General features: G+C 34.9%; 1 protein-coding gene across 1 annotated transcript in view; it reads left to right on the top strand.

Moving 5' to 3' along the window:
* The window catches only part of LOC306887376 (mitogen-activated protein kinase kinase kinase 5-like), a 34,819-nt gene that overhangs the window by 4,545 nt on the left and 16,025 nt on the right, over positions 1-14,249 (top strand). The window contains exons 8-19 of the mRNA XM_079445051.1: positions 123-282; positions 2,144-2,294; positions 2,443-2,547; positions 2,745-2,794; positions 3,795-3,890; positions 4,323-4,413; positions 5,520-5,653; positions 6,332-6,459; positions 8,135-8,271; positions 8,373-8,478; positions 8,567-8,724; positions 9,100-9,295. Coding sequence (XP_079301177.1) covers positions 123-282; positions 2,144-2,294; positions 2,443-2,547; positions 2,745-2,794; positions 3,795-3,890; positions 4,323-4,413; positions 5,520-5,653; positions 6,332-6,459; positions 8,135-8,271; positions 8,373-8,478; positions 8,567-8,724; positions 9,100-9,295 — 1,512 coding nt within the window. The remainder of the gene's footprint in view (positions 1-122; positions 283-2,143; positions 2,295-2,442; positions 2,548-2,744; positions 2,795-3,794; positions 3,891-4,322; positions 4,414-5,519; positions 5,654-6,331; positions 6,460-8,134; positions 8,272-8,372; positions 8,479-8,566; positions 8,725-9,099; positions 9,296-14,249) is intronic.

The following is a 14,249-nucleotide window of genomic DNA, read 5'->3' on the forward strand; positions in this document are numbered from 1 at the left end:
AGGTGTTGCCTTGCTTTCACACTTTACATGCATGACTCCCGCTCTTCGTTCATTTACCAAACAGATTTTTTATTATTGAATTTTGGATTATTGAGTCATGTTTTTTTTTGTGCATTGTGCAGGTGTCACACTCAGTAGCCTGCTAGGCAGGAAAGGCAGTCTAGAGAAAATGCAGGACTACTGGAATGTGGGTTTTTATCTGGGGGCTGGAATCTTGGCAAATGAGCACAAGAAAGTCATAGTAGCTTCTGAGAAACTCTACAGGCTCAATGCACCAATGTGGTGAGTAAAGGAAGTGAATGTTTATTTAGCTTTATTTAAGGTAGTGTGAAGTTAAGCATTTAAGTCATTACTATTAAAGAATATTATTGGAATGATTTTCATTCTTTAAAAAATATATTAATAAATATATTTTTACTTTTTGTATACATAATATATGAGTGTGTGCTGTGTATATTTATTATGTACAGTGGTCTGAAAAAGTGTTGGCCCCCATCCAGATTTTTTATTTTTTTGCTTGTTTGTCACATTTTAATGTTTCAGATCATCAAACAAATTTAAATATTAATCAAAGATAACACAAGTAAACACAACATGCAGTTTTTGAATGAAGTTTTTTATTATGAAGGGAAAACAAAATCCAAACCCACATGGCCCTGTGTGAAAAAGTGCTTGCCCCCTAAACCTAATAACTGGTTGGGCCACCCTTAGCAGCAACAACTGCAATCAAGCGTTTGTGATAACTTGCAATGAGTCTGTTACAGCGCTGTGGAGGAAATTTGGCCCACTCATCTTGGCAGAATTGTTGTAATTCATGGTTCCATTTGTCACAGCAAGTCTTCCAGGTCCTGAAGCAGCAAAACAGCCCCAGACCATCACACTACCATCACCATATTTTACTGTTGGTATGATGTTCTTTTTCTGAAATGCTGTGTTACTTTTACTCCAGATGTAATGGGACACACACCTTCCAAAAAGTTCAACTTTTGTCTCGTCAGTCCACAGAGTATTTTCTCAAAAGTCTTGGGGATCATCAAGATGTTTTCTGGCAAAACTGAGACGAGCCTTTGTTCTTATTGCTCAGTAGCGGTTTTCGTCTTGGAAATCTGCCATGCAGGCCATTTTTGCCCAGTCTCTTTCTTTTGGTGGAGTCATGAACACTGACCTTAACTGAGGCAAGTGAGGCCTGCAGTTCTTTAGATGTTGTTGTGGGGTCTTTTGTGACCTCTTGGATGAGTCGTCGCTGCGCTCTTGGGGTAATTTTGGTCGGCCGGCCACTCCTGGGAAGGGGGCAAACACTTTTTCACACAGGACCATGTGGGTTTGCATTTTGTTTTCACTTCATTAAAAAAACCTTCATTTAAAAACTGCATGTTGTGTTTACTTGTGTTATCTTTGATTAATATTTAAATTTGTTTGATGATCTGAAACATTAAAGTGTGACAAACATCACAAAAATCACTTTTTCACACCACTGTATATATAAATACACACACATGTATATTTGAGAAAAATATGCTGTTTATATATGAAATACATTTAAATATAATATAAATTATATGAATGTAAATATATACATGTAAATACTTTAAATATTTTCAAAATATATAATGTGTGTGTATTTATACATATACATATATATGCATGTGTGTATATATAATACATATCCTCAGTACACACACACATATTATGTAAACAAACGTTTATTTTGGATGCGATTAATCGTTTGACAGCACTAATTTTTTACATTTCTTTTTACTGAATAAAAACTCAAAACATATAATATAAAAATAAATAATGTGTGGTTCCAAATTAATTTACATTTACATTTAAAGCCCCAAGTTTTATTTTCAAAATCATATTTCCCCTCATTAAAAAAAAAAAGGACTAGGCCTATCAATTTATTATTATTTTTTAAATAATTAATTACACAATATACAGATTAAATCAATAAATTGCATGAGAAACACCCTCAATAAATAGAATTGAAAAGGAATCAGAGCATAGTGACAAAACATGAAGGTGGTACTTCAAGTTTAAATTAGTCATGAATAATTGCAATATCACATTATTTAAAAAATATTCTGAAATTATTAAAACGCACTAACTGACAAACCTAAATAAGATTTCTCCCTAAAAACAGGTATGTTGCATCCATCATGGAGACATATATACTGTACAAGCAGTTTGCCAAACCTCGAGACGTCAGTCATCCTAAACAGGATACTGTGGATTTTTGGATGGAGTTAATGGTGCAGGCATGCAAGCCTACAGTTTCTACAGCGCGCTGCCCAGTAAGGTTGCTTCTTTTCACCCTTCACATCGGTACAACATTACCCTACTGTGCAAGAAACAGCTTGTTTCACTTAGCTTCAACAACAACTAAAGGAAAGGCCAAAAAGGTGGAGACATAAACAGACTCAAAATATATATATTTTTTAGGTTCTGATTCTGGAACCCACTAAAGTCTTCCAACCTAGTATAATAAGCATAAGTGAAGAAGAAGACAGCTGTACAGTGCAGCTGAGACACGTCACTCCACTCGAGGTAAACACCCTTGACTCTTGATGCTTTTTGCACAAGTTGTGCAGACTGCAGTGTGTGTTGTTTCCATGCTATTAAATTATTTATGTGATAGATAGGCATCGTTTAACATGACGGCGGGACCCAATGCTTTATGCTGTACAATTCAACATTGTGTACATGTCTGTGGGAGTGTAATGTGCTTTATTTGGCTTTCCCAGAAAGGTCTTCATGAGTGGACTTTCCCAGCATCTGCGATTCGTGGAGTAAGGTACTGTGCACTTATGGGAATACTGTCATATCCCCCAAAAAAATTCTGTTTTCCATTTCCAAGCTTGCAGCAGTTTATAATCCTACTAGGGCTGCTCTGTTTTGACCACAGCCCAGTGACTTTCTCTGAATAGGCTTTTTTTTAAACTTCCTCACTTGCTGCTTGGCCTGGTTGACGCCTGTTATCCTCTTTCCAGCTTTTAAGCTATAGGTCTCTGTCTGTTCTTTTTCTTTCTGATTTTGTTCCTATTTCCAGCCCTTAGGGCAACAGATGTCTTGTTTAGAGCTGTTGCAAAATAAATGACGCTGGATGTTAATATTTAAGGTCAGATTATAATTTCAGTTATTCAGTTATAAATAGCTCCAGGAAGGGTTTGTATTCCTGGCAGGATTAGTATTTTCACAGATGTGCATTATTTGTTTATCTGAACATGATTCCATTTTCTAAGGCATTTTAACTAAATTAAATTTGTCTGGGTATTTTATAAAGTGTTGTATTTGTCATTAAAATGTTTTAGAGTTGCAATTAGCTGTTCAGTCATGATGTCAATTTGTAGGCTTATTCTGGAAGGTTTATTTGCCATCCTGTGACTATTTAAATATTGCTTAAAAAGTAAATATTTCATTGACATTATTTAAAGAGAGTTTCATATGTTTTATATAACACATTTAATTACATATTCACCTAAAACTATTGAATTTTGAAACCATTGCGGATTACAGCACTACAACAGCTGTCAAGTTCATATCGTTGCAGTTTTAAAATGTCAAAAAATTCACTTTTTAAATAATGTATAAAAAGTGTATTTTTATACATTTTTATTATAATTTTTTTCTTATAAATTCCCAAGGGAAGCTACAGATCTTCTGAGTTTTAGGACTACAAACTGAATCGCTGTATTTTGATCAGGTTCAAATGGTGTAAAATGGCTTGACCCATTATCTTTGATGTTTTATTTTTTGGCTTGTGATTGAGAATCCCTGTTATTCCACTCTTGCAGCATCTCCAAGTTTGACGAGCGGAGCTGCTTTTTGTATGTCCTGTACAATTCAGATGACTTCCAGTTGTACTTTCCCAGCCATCTTCATTGTAAAGGGTGAGCTCCTCCCATCGGCACATTGCTTAAACACGCTGCCAAGGATAACACGAGGGAAGAGTTCCAGTGTCATGATTGTTTTGACAGAGAATGAACTCTTAAAAGATTATGTTCTGTGAATTTGCTTTAAGAATAATCTGAATCTAATCTTCAGAGGTGCTGTGGGCACTATTCACTGAGCCTTTAAAATGCATGTCATATTTTCTCATGTATCCTGTTGTATCAGGTTCAGTAAGTCACGTTTGACCTCATTTTAGGAACTTGTCATTGTTCCAAGGAAATAAGCATTAAGCGATTATGTAATGGCAAAATGATTAAGTGCATTTTAACATCGTAAAGGAAATGCCTTGCTGAAATATCATGTGTCACAATGAAAGAGATTTTTCCATTGAAAATATTCTCAAACCCTATAATTTGTGTGTTGCTTGTCAGGTTCTGTGATCTGGTCAACTCTCTGTTGCATCACACAGAAAGTCCCGTGGAAGATTCCAGTCCAATCAGGGGAGGAGAAGGAGATTTAGAGGTGTGAGAAATCACCATGAATATCATATCATATCACCTCTCATTGTTTGTTCAGGCTAGTAACCATGTTCAGCATTAGTGAAAATGTGCACTTGGTTGGTTGATTAACCAACTGTTTTTATCTTATCCTTGATATACAACCCATAAAATGACTTCCGCTGATGTAGGCTCATGGTAGAATTGGATTATATTATTGAGTTGAATAGTCCTTAGTCCTTGATTAAGCAATTAGTTGATTCATGTCTCATGGCATGGACTGTGCCAGTCAGGATATGTAGTGTCATTCTGCTATTTTCCTGTTTATTACCTTGAAGCTGCTTTGACACAATCTGTACTGTATCTGTAACCGCTATAGAAATAATGGTGACTTGACATTTTATGGTCAAATAGTTTCCTTCAATGTGGATCATTCTGAATGTAGCTTTCCATTGCATACTGTAAATATAGTACCACTATATGACAGACAGTACCATAATGCAACAGTGATTTTCTTTTTTTTTTTACTATCTTTAGTATTGCCATAACTCCACGTTTAAACCTACTTCCTGCTGTCATGTGTTCTTAGTGCCAGTTTAGTACTTGCTGAATATAGCAGTTAAGTGTGAAATGTAATGCTTCTTCCTAGCAAACTCAGTTTTGCTGTTTTTTTTAACAAGCATTGGGCATGCGTGTTCTTTTAAGTTTAATTTTGCTTCATCTTTAATCATTGCTTAATTAAATGTCAAGTATTTCATAAAACATAAACTATCATTCAAAAGTTTGAGGTTGGAATGATTTTTTAAGATTTTTGTCTCTTATAATCGCCAAAGCTAACCTTATTTGATGAAAAATACAGTAAAAACAGCAATATTGTAAAATATTATTGCAATTTTTGTTTTCGATTTGAATATCTTTTAAAATGTAATTGATTCGTGTGATGGTATTACTTTGTGCTGAAACAGTAATACATTTTTTAGGATTCTTTGATGAAAGGAAAGTACAACAGAACCGTATTTATTTGAAACAAATCTTTTGTAGCATTATCAATGTCTTTGCTGTCACTTTTGATCAATTTAATGCATCCTTGATGCATAAAAGTAACAATTTCTTTAAAAAAAAATCTTTCAGTACATTTATGAGAGGAATGAGAATGGAGACAAGGTTGTGCTGGGGAAAGGAACCTACGGAGTGGTGTACGCTGGACGGGATCTTAGCAATCAAGTGCGCATCGCAATCAAAGAGATCCCAGAGAAGGACAGCATGTATGAACTTGTTTTTCCATTGCTTTGATTTTTCTAGTGAAATGCATCATTTAGAATATGTTTCTTATGTAAGTTTGTTTCATTTAATTGAGCTGGATCATGAAGAATCAAATTTATTAAAATTAAAAGAACTTATATTACGTAACAATGTACATTGAAAATATACTATAAGATTCACAACTCTTAAAACATGTCCAGTTTTGCCACATAAAATTACTATATGATAATAATAATTAAATTAATCAAATCTACGAATAATTTCATATATTAACAGTGAACATATATTAATAAATCAAATAAAAAATAATAAAATGATGTATAATATGACCTTTACATTTAACCTTTAATAGAAGATTTACGTTACTTTTGAACTGCGTATACGTTGTTGATCTGCTTCAGTAGAAATCCAGTGTTTGTTTGTTGACCTCTGACCATGTTCAAAGGTCCCCACGTCCCAGTGATGTTTTTCCGCAGGACTGATGCTTGTTTAAACTGACCTCACATGGACAGTTAGCAGATGTAGACCTCTCCATGTGATCCAAGTTTTGTGCTTAACTGTTTTAACCAAATGTGCCCATAAAACCCTTATGATTGTGGTCAGAACTACATAGCTTAGATGATCATAATATTTACTTTTTGTCTACCATTTTGGTCTCTCTCTTTTTTTCTGGGTCTTAGCTACTCTCAGCCGCTCCATGAGGAGATTGCCCTACACAAGAGGCTGAAACACAGGAATATTGTTCAGTATTTGGGATCTGTCAGTGAGGGTGGCTTCATCAAGATCTTCATGGAGGAGGTTCCTGGAGGTGTGGTGTGCTTTGCTGGTTGTTTCCTTTTTTGATTAAAAGGGGAAATGTTGATTTCACTTTAAGTCTATTGAGAAATCCTTGGTTCTAAGGAAGGGTGTGTTGTGTGTAATGTTCATGTGTGGGAAGATCTCCAACTGAGAGCATAATTGAAATTTGCTATAGCGAACAGCACAGACCAGTTCAGAGAATTCACCTCAGAGTAATTTATGGGTCAGTGACGTAACACTTATTGATGTGTTTGGTGCTACACCTCCTATATGAAGACTATACATAGACTATCCTGAGTCATGAAAAAAAGTTGAGCAGTTTGTAGTGAAGTAGTTCCTTTTAAATTATTATTAATATTTGACCAGCTTTAGTTTGCCAGTGTCAGAAGACTGGAAATTATATCACTGTAGATCTTTGTGGCAAGATCTGTATACCCCTTAAAAATTACACACAAAAAAAATCTACTTTTACATGTTCGGTTTGTCAGATGGTAAAACCCAGAAGAAGAAAAAAACTAAAAGTATTCATAATTAAAAATTATAATTCATTATAAATACTGTAAGATATGCACACTCGCATTGACTCTAGAGAAATAAATATTGAACCACTGTTCAGAAGGTTTGGGGTTAAGATTTTTTTTTTTACGTTTTGTCTTATTCTCTGCATGTTATTGCATTAAAATACACTAAAACGTAATATTATGAAATATTATTACTATTTAAAAAATTTTTTTTCTAGTGTATAGTATATGTAGTGTATATATATATATATATATATATATATATATATATATTTTTTTTTTTTTATGTGATTTATTCCTGTGATCGCAGAACGTAATTTTCAGCGTTCATCACGTGATCCTTCAGAAATTATTCCAATATGCTGAATTAGTGTTCATGAAACATTTTTATTATTATTATGGATGTTGAAATCAAAATTGACAATATTTATTTTGTTAGTGAACATTGCTAGTTATAAGGTGAACAATTAAGCAGTGCAAGTTAATACACTGAAAAAAAAATTGTCTTGGTAATCTTTAATCAAAATCTGATAATTTGCATTCCTTCTCTGAAGAATATGCTTAAACACACCCCTCCAACAGTTAGTTTGCTGCGAGTGAGAGATGAGAGGAGGAGTGCAAAAATAAAACCCCGCCCTCTATTCAGTGTTCCATTTCAATTGGAAATACATCACCACCAACAACTGTGCTGCTTCAAATTTTTGTGGAAACTGTGATACATTTTTCTCAGGATTCTTTTTTTAAAATGAATAGAACCATTAAAAGAACAATATTTATTTGAATTTTTGTAATGTTATAAATGTTTTACCAGCCCTTTTTGATTAATTTAATATGTCCTTGCTGAATAAAAGTATATTTCTTTTAAAGAAAAAAATATTTCTTAGCTCAGATTTTAGAACTGTAGTGTATTGACATTTTTAATTTTAAGTAACTTAACCTTAGATTGTTGAAAATAGAGCATTAAATCAACATAAATACAATTATTACATTTTAAGAATGTCTGTGTTTTTGATGTCATAAATCATGATCTCCTATTATTTATCTATTGTATTCATTATGGTAATTTTTTATATATTTTACTAACATTTTATATTTATTTATGTGTATCTGAATACACAGTGTATGCTTTTAAAATGTATTCACTTGTTTTTTCTTCCTTCATAGGAAGTTTGTCTTCTCTCTTACGATCAAAGTGGGGGCCTCTTAAAGATAATGAGGCAACCGTTGTCTTCTATACCAAACAGATTCTTGAAGGGCTGAAATATCTCCACGATAATCAGATCGTACATAGAGATATTAAGGTATAAATAGATGACAGTGCTGCCGTTGCTTTCAGACTGTCTTTATGAAAATTTCAGCTGCAATTTTCATTATCACATGCCATTACTTTTCATCTCACCAGGGTGATAATGTTCTGATAAATACATACAGCGGACTGCTTAAGATATCGGATTTTGGCACTTCTAAAAGACTAGCAGGAATCAATCCATGCACAGAGACGTTCACAGGTGAGTCTCCTAGCACATACTTCTCACATTACATTATGTACTTTTGTATGTTTGCTTTTCAAACTCCTCCTGATTCATTCGTCAACAGGCACTCTGCAGTACATGGCTCCAGAAATCATCGACCAAGGTCCTCGTGGCTACGGCAAACCAGCTGATATCTGGTCTTTGGGTTGCACCATCATAGAAATGGCCACAGGGAAGCCACCCTTTCATGAGCTGGGAAGTCCTCAAGCGGCCATGTTTAAGGTGCTGCAGGTTTTTGAAGCAGGAATTTGAGTGTTATTTTAAGCTGATGGTTATATAACCATGCTAAATGAACTGTGAAGTTTATTTACATTCCATTCTCACATTCCCAATTGACTTCATGCTCAATGCATATTTAATAGAGTCACAGTTAGGCCAGACAAATAACTAGTATGCAAGAGGAAGACAGTTTATGCTAATGTCTGCTATAGCGCCCATAGTGGAAAAGACTGATGCTGCAAAACGGCTGCTGTTATGAATTACTTTCTGGCACATTTTTGTAGCTAGGAGTGTTTGCATACTTGCTTAAGTTTCAAGCCTAAATGTTAATATCTCTTACAAATAATCTCATCAGGTTTACTAACTGTCCCCCTGCAGGTGGGCATGTTTAAGATCCATCCCACTGTGCCGGAGTGCATGTCAGAGGAAGCTAAAGGCTTCATCGTGTGCTGCTTTGAACCCAACCCAGACAAGAGAGCCACAGCTTCAGAGCTCCTGAAGAACAGCTTTCTGAAGGCCAGTCCAAGGAAAAGGGCAAAGCCTCAGTCTGAAAACACTCTGAAAGAACCTGTCGGTGAGCTTGTAGAACCGCGTCTATAAATCTCTGACACTTTAAAACCAACAGGTTTCTTCAGCTTTGACTGCTTTTGGCCTTTTGGAAATAAACACTTCTTTTCACACTCACTTTTTTTGGTCTACTTATGCCCAGCAATATTTATTCGTATGACTGAAGAAATCCATTTTTGTTTAATTACAGTATTTATTCATTTATTCATAGTATTATTTATTTATAATTCTATTATTAATTATTTCATAAGTTATTCATTCATAATTAAATTACTTAATTATTTTATAAGTACATGATTTTATTTATTTTTAATTATTATTTATTTGTATGTTTTATTAGGGCCCAAGCCAGTAAGGCGCAGGGCCCTATTGTTCCCCTAAGGATTATTATTTTTAGGGCCCAAGCCAGTAAGGCGCAGGGCCCTATTGTTCTTCTAAGGATTATTATTTTTTTTTTTATTATTTTTTATTTCGACTATCCGGGTACTTTTGGGGGCCTTAACGTGCCCGAAAACTCTTGAAAATTGGCACGCACATTGGAACCTGCGGCCATTAGGACGCGGCTGAGGCTGGGACCCGGGCGGGGCACAGGGGCTCTACGGCGCCCCCTGGAAAATTGTCAGAAAGCTTGATGTATAGCTCACACATACTTGCACGTATTCATATGAAACTCGGTACACATATAGAACTCATTGAGCCGAACAACTTCCGTGCAGCATTTCATAGGCTCCGCCCAACAGGAAGTCGGCTATTCAGGGCTGTTTAAAAAGCGCATGTTCTGGAATTTGATATACTCCTCTGAGGATTTCCATACGATTGCCACCAAACTTGGTGAACATGATCTCAAGACATTGGGGATGCTAAATTGCGAAGATATTTTTGATATGTCGAAAGGTTTGCCCGTGGCGAGGCGATGAAGTTATGGCGAAAAATGAGACCCAGGAAATGCCTAATAACGTCCACATACATTGTATGATGTAGATCAAACTCCAGTGATTTGTTCGTTGTATGATGCCGATCGGATAGATGTGACTATTATGACTGAAAGTTATAGCGCCACCAACTGGCTGCAGGAAGTGTGTCGTTTTCAAAATGCTTTGAATTCAGCATCTTATTTTTACTCGATTTGCTTCAAACTTCACCAGAATAATGTCAAAACACGGCCGATGTAAAACTGTGAAGGGAATATTGATATCTAAAATTATGTTGCCATGGCAACGTGTCAAAGTTGAAAATTCGTTTCTGGTGATTTTGAGGCAGATAACATGTTTAGAATGTCATGAAACTCAACACACATATGAGTATTAATGATAGTTAGACACTGGAAAAAGCTCATAAACGGGCGTGGAAGAGGCACTCTATAGCGCCACCTTTTGTCAAAAATGAGGGGGTTAGTTTTAGCTACAGACCCCAAACTCGGTACATAAATTGTTTTAATTAATCCGGACAACTTTCTAATTTACAGTCATTAGCTACGACCAACAGGAAGTCGGCTATATTTATTTTAATGTGGGTTTTTTTTTAAAACGGGCTGTAAACAAATTAATACTCCTCCAAGCAGAAACACGGAAATCACACCAAACATTTTTTATCATGATGCCAAAATACTGAAGATGCTAAATTGCGGACGGATTTAGGATATCTTGAACGATGATTTAATGGCAATTTATTAAAGTTACAGTAAAAAAGATAAAAATTTTTTTTTTTATCTTTTAAGAGCAGCTTCCAAACACTTCATAAAAAATTACATACACAGAACAATACAGTCTGAGGATATGTGATTAATTTCATGAATTTACAATACACTATGCAGAGGAGAAAATTAAAAAACTATCAGAGCTGCTTTTGAGTTAGAGCTCCCTGTCAGCCTGCAGCTGAGTGAGGGGTGGGGGTGGGGTGTGAGTGACTGTGTGAGTGACTGTGTGGATTGAGGCAGTGGGTGAGAGAGAGAAAGAGAGAGAGGGTCTGTTTTTTAAAATCTTTAAAAAATGCTTATAAATCATTAAAGATTTTGATAACACTTTATAATAAGGTCTCAATTCTTAACATTAGGAAATGCATTAATTAACGTGAACTAACAATGAAAAATATATTTTTACAGCATGTTAATTCTTCCATGATAGTATGAACTAACAAAGAACAATTTTTTTAAAGCATTTATTAATCTTTTTAATGTTAGAAAAATAGTCATGTTCAAAAGATAAACTTTAAAATTTAATAATATATAAACACATTTTGGATTAATATTGATCAACATTAAATGGTATATAATTATTAATGATTATATATATATATAATGATAGCTACAGACACCAAACTCGGTACATAAATTGTTCTTATTAATCCGGACAACTTTCTAATTTACAGTCATTAGCTACGACCAACAGGAAGTCGGCTATATTTATTTTAATGTGTTTTTTTTTTTTTTTAAACGGGCTGTAAACAAATTCATACTCCTCCAAGCAGAAACCAAAAATTCACACCAAACATTTTTTCACATGCCTCCAAGATACTGAAGATGCTACATTGCGGACCGATTTAGGATATCTTGAATGGTGATTTAATGGCAATTTATTAAAGTTACAGTAAAAAAGAACACTTTTTTTTTTTTTTTTATCTTTTAAGAGCAGCTTCCAAACACTTCATAAAAAATTACATACACAGAACAATACAGTCTGAGGATATGTGATTAATTCATGAATTTACAAGACACTATGCAGAGGAGAACATTTTTAAACTTATCAGAGTTCTCCTGTCTCTGTGCTTCTAATGTGTGCGGTGGGTGACTGGGTGGGTGACTGACTGTGTGAGTTCAGTGAGTGTGGAGGGAGAGAGAGAGAGAGAGAGAGAGAGAGAGAGGGTCTGTTTAAACTTCTCAATAAAATCCTTAAAAAATGCTTATAAAGCATTAAAGGTTTTGATAACACTTTATAATGAAGTCTCATTTGTTAACAGTAGGGAATGCATTAATTAACATGAACTAACAATGAAAGATATATTTTTTACAGCATGTTAATTCTTCATTGATAGTATGAACTTACAACGAACTAACAATGAACAAAATATTTTTAATATTAGAAAAATAGTCATGCTCAAAAGTTAAAACTTTCAAATTTAATAATATATTAACACATTTTGGAATTAATATTGATCAACATTAAATGGTATATAATTATTGTTGATGTTAACTAACAACAGTTAAATAATGTTGTTTTTTAACATTGGTTAATTCACAAATAACATTAAATATTAACAATATATTTTTTACTTTATTCATTTGTGTTAGTAAATTATTCATGTTAGTTAATGGAAAAATAAATAATTAAAAAATGCTTATAAATCATTAAAAGCTTTGGTAACTATAATAATTTCTCATTTGTTAACATTAGTAAATGCATTAACTAACATCAACTACCAATGAAAAATATATTTTCACAGAATTCCAAGTTTTATATGTTGTTCTGTGTGTGTGTGTTTCACAGAGTTGATGGTTTGGATTAACCCTTTAATTGCCGTATCCCTTAAATCCAAACTGCCAGAGGGTTACTGTGATGCGCGTGCTCGCTGGGCACCGTTTTATCGATGCCACCGGGGTGGCGTATGCTGACGGCTTGGGCCCGTCATCGCTGCTTGCAGCTATATTTAGGGCCCAAGCCAGTAAGGCGCAGGGCCCTATTGTTCTTCTAAGGATTATTATTTTTTTTATTTTTTTTTTTTTTTTTTTATTTCAATCATCCGGGCACTTTTGGGGGCCTTAACGTGCCCGAAAACTCTCGAAAATCGGCACGCACATTGGAACCTGCGGCCATTAGGACGCCGCTGAGGCTGGGACCCGGGCGTGGCACAGGGGCTCTACGGCGCCCCCTGGAAAATTGTCAGAAAACTTGATGTATAGCTCACACATACTTGCACGTATTCATATGAAACTCGGTACACATATAGAACTCATTGAGCTGAACAACTTTCACGCTGCATGTCTTAGGCTCCGCCCAACAGGAAGTCGGCTATTCAGGGCTGTTTAAAAAGCGCATGCTCTGGAATTTGATATACTCCTCTGAGGATTTCCATACGATTGCCACCAAACTAGGTGAACATGATCTCAAGACATTGGGGACGCTAAATTGCGAAGATATTTTTGATATGTCGAACGGTTTGTCCGTGGCGAGGCGATGAAGTTATGGCGAAAAATGAGACCCAGGAAATGCCTAATAACGTCCACATACATTGTATGATGTAGATCAAACTTCAGTGATTTGTTCGTTGTATGATGCCGATCGGATAGATGTGACTATTATGACTGAAAGTTATAGCGCCACCAACTGGCTGCAGGAAGTGTGTCGTTTTCAAAATGATTTGAATTCAGCATCTTATTTTTACTCGATTTGCTTCAAACTTCACCAGAATAATGTCAAAACACGGCCGATGTAAAACTGTGAAGGGAATATTGATATCTAAAATTATGTTGCCATGGCAACGTGTCAAAGTTGAAAATTCGTTTCTGGTGATTTTGAGGCAGATAACATGTTTAGAATGTCATGAAACTCAACACACATATGAGTATTAATGATAGTTAGACACTGGAAAAAGCTCATAAACGGGCGTGGAAGAGACACTCTATAGCGCCACCTTTTATCAAAAATGGGGGGGTTAGTTTTAGCTACAGACACCAAACTCGGTACATAAATTGTTCTTATTAATCCGGACAACTTTCTAATTTACAGTCATTAGCTACGACCAACAGGACGTCGGCTATATTTATTTTAATGTGGGTTTTTTTTTAAAACGGGCTGTAAACAAATTCATACTCCTCAAAGCAGAAACACGTAAATCACACCAAACATTTTTTCTCATGATGCCAAAATACTGAAGATGCTAAATTGCGGACGGATTTAGGATATCTTGAACGATGATTTAATGGCAATTTATTAAAGTTACAGTAAAAAAGAGATTTTTTTTTTTTT

Source organism: Barbus barbus (assembly GCF_936440315.1).
Source record: "Barbus barbus genome assembly, chromosome: 21".
Lineage (NCBI taxonomy): Eukaryota > Metazoa > Chordata > Actinopteri > Cypriniformes > Cyprinidae > Barbus > Barbus barbus.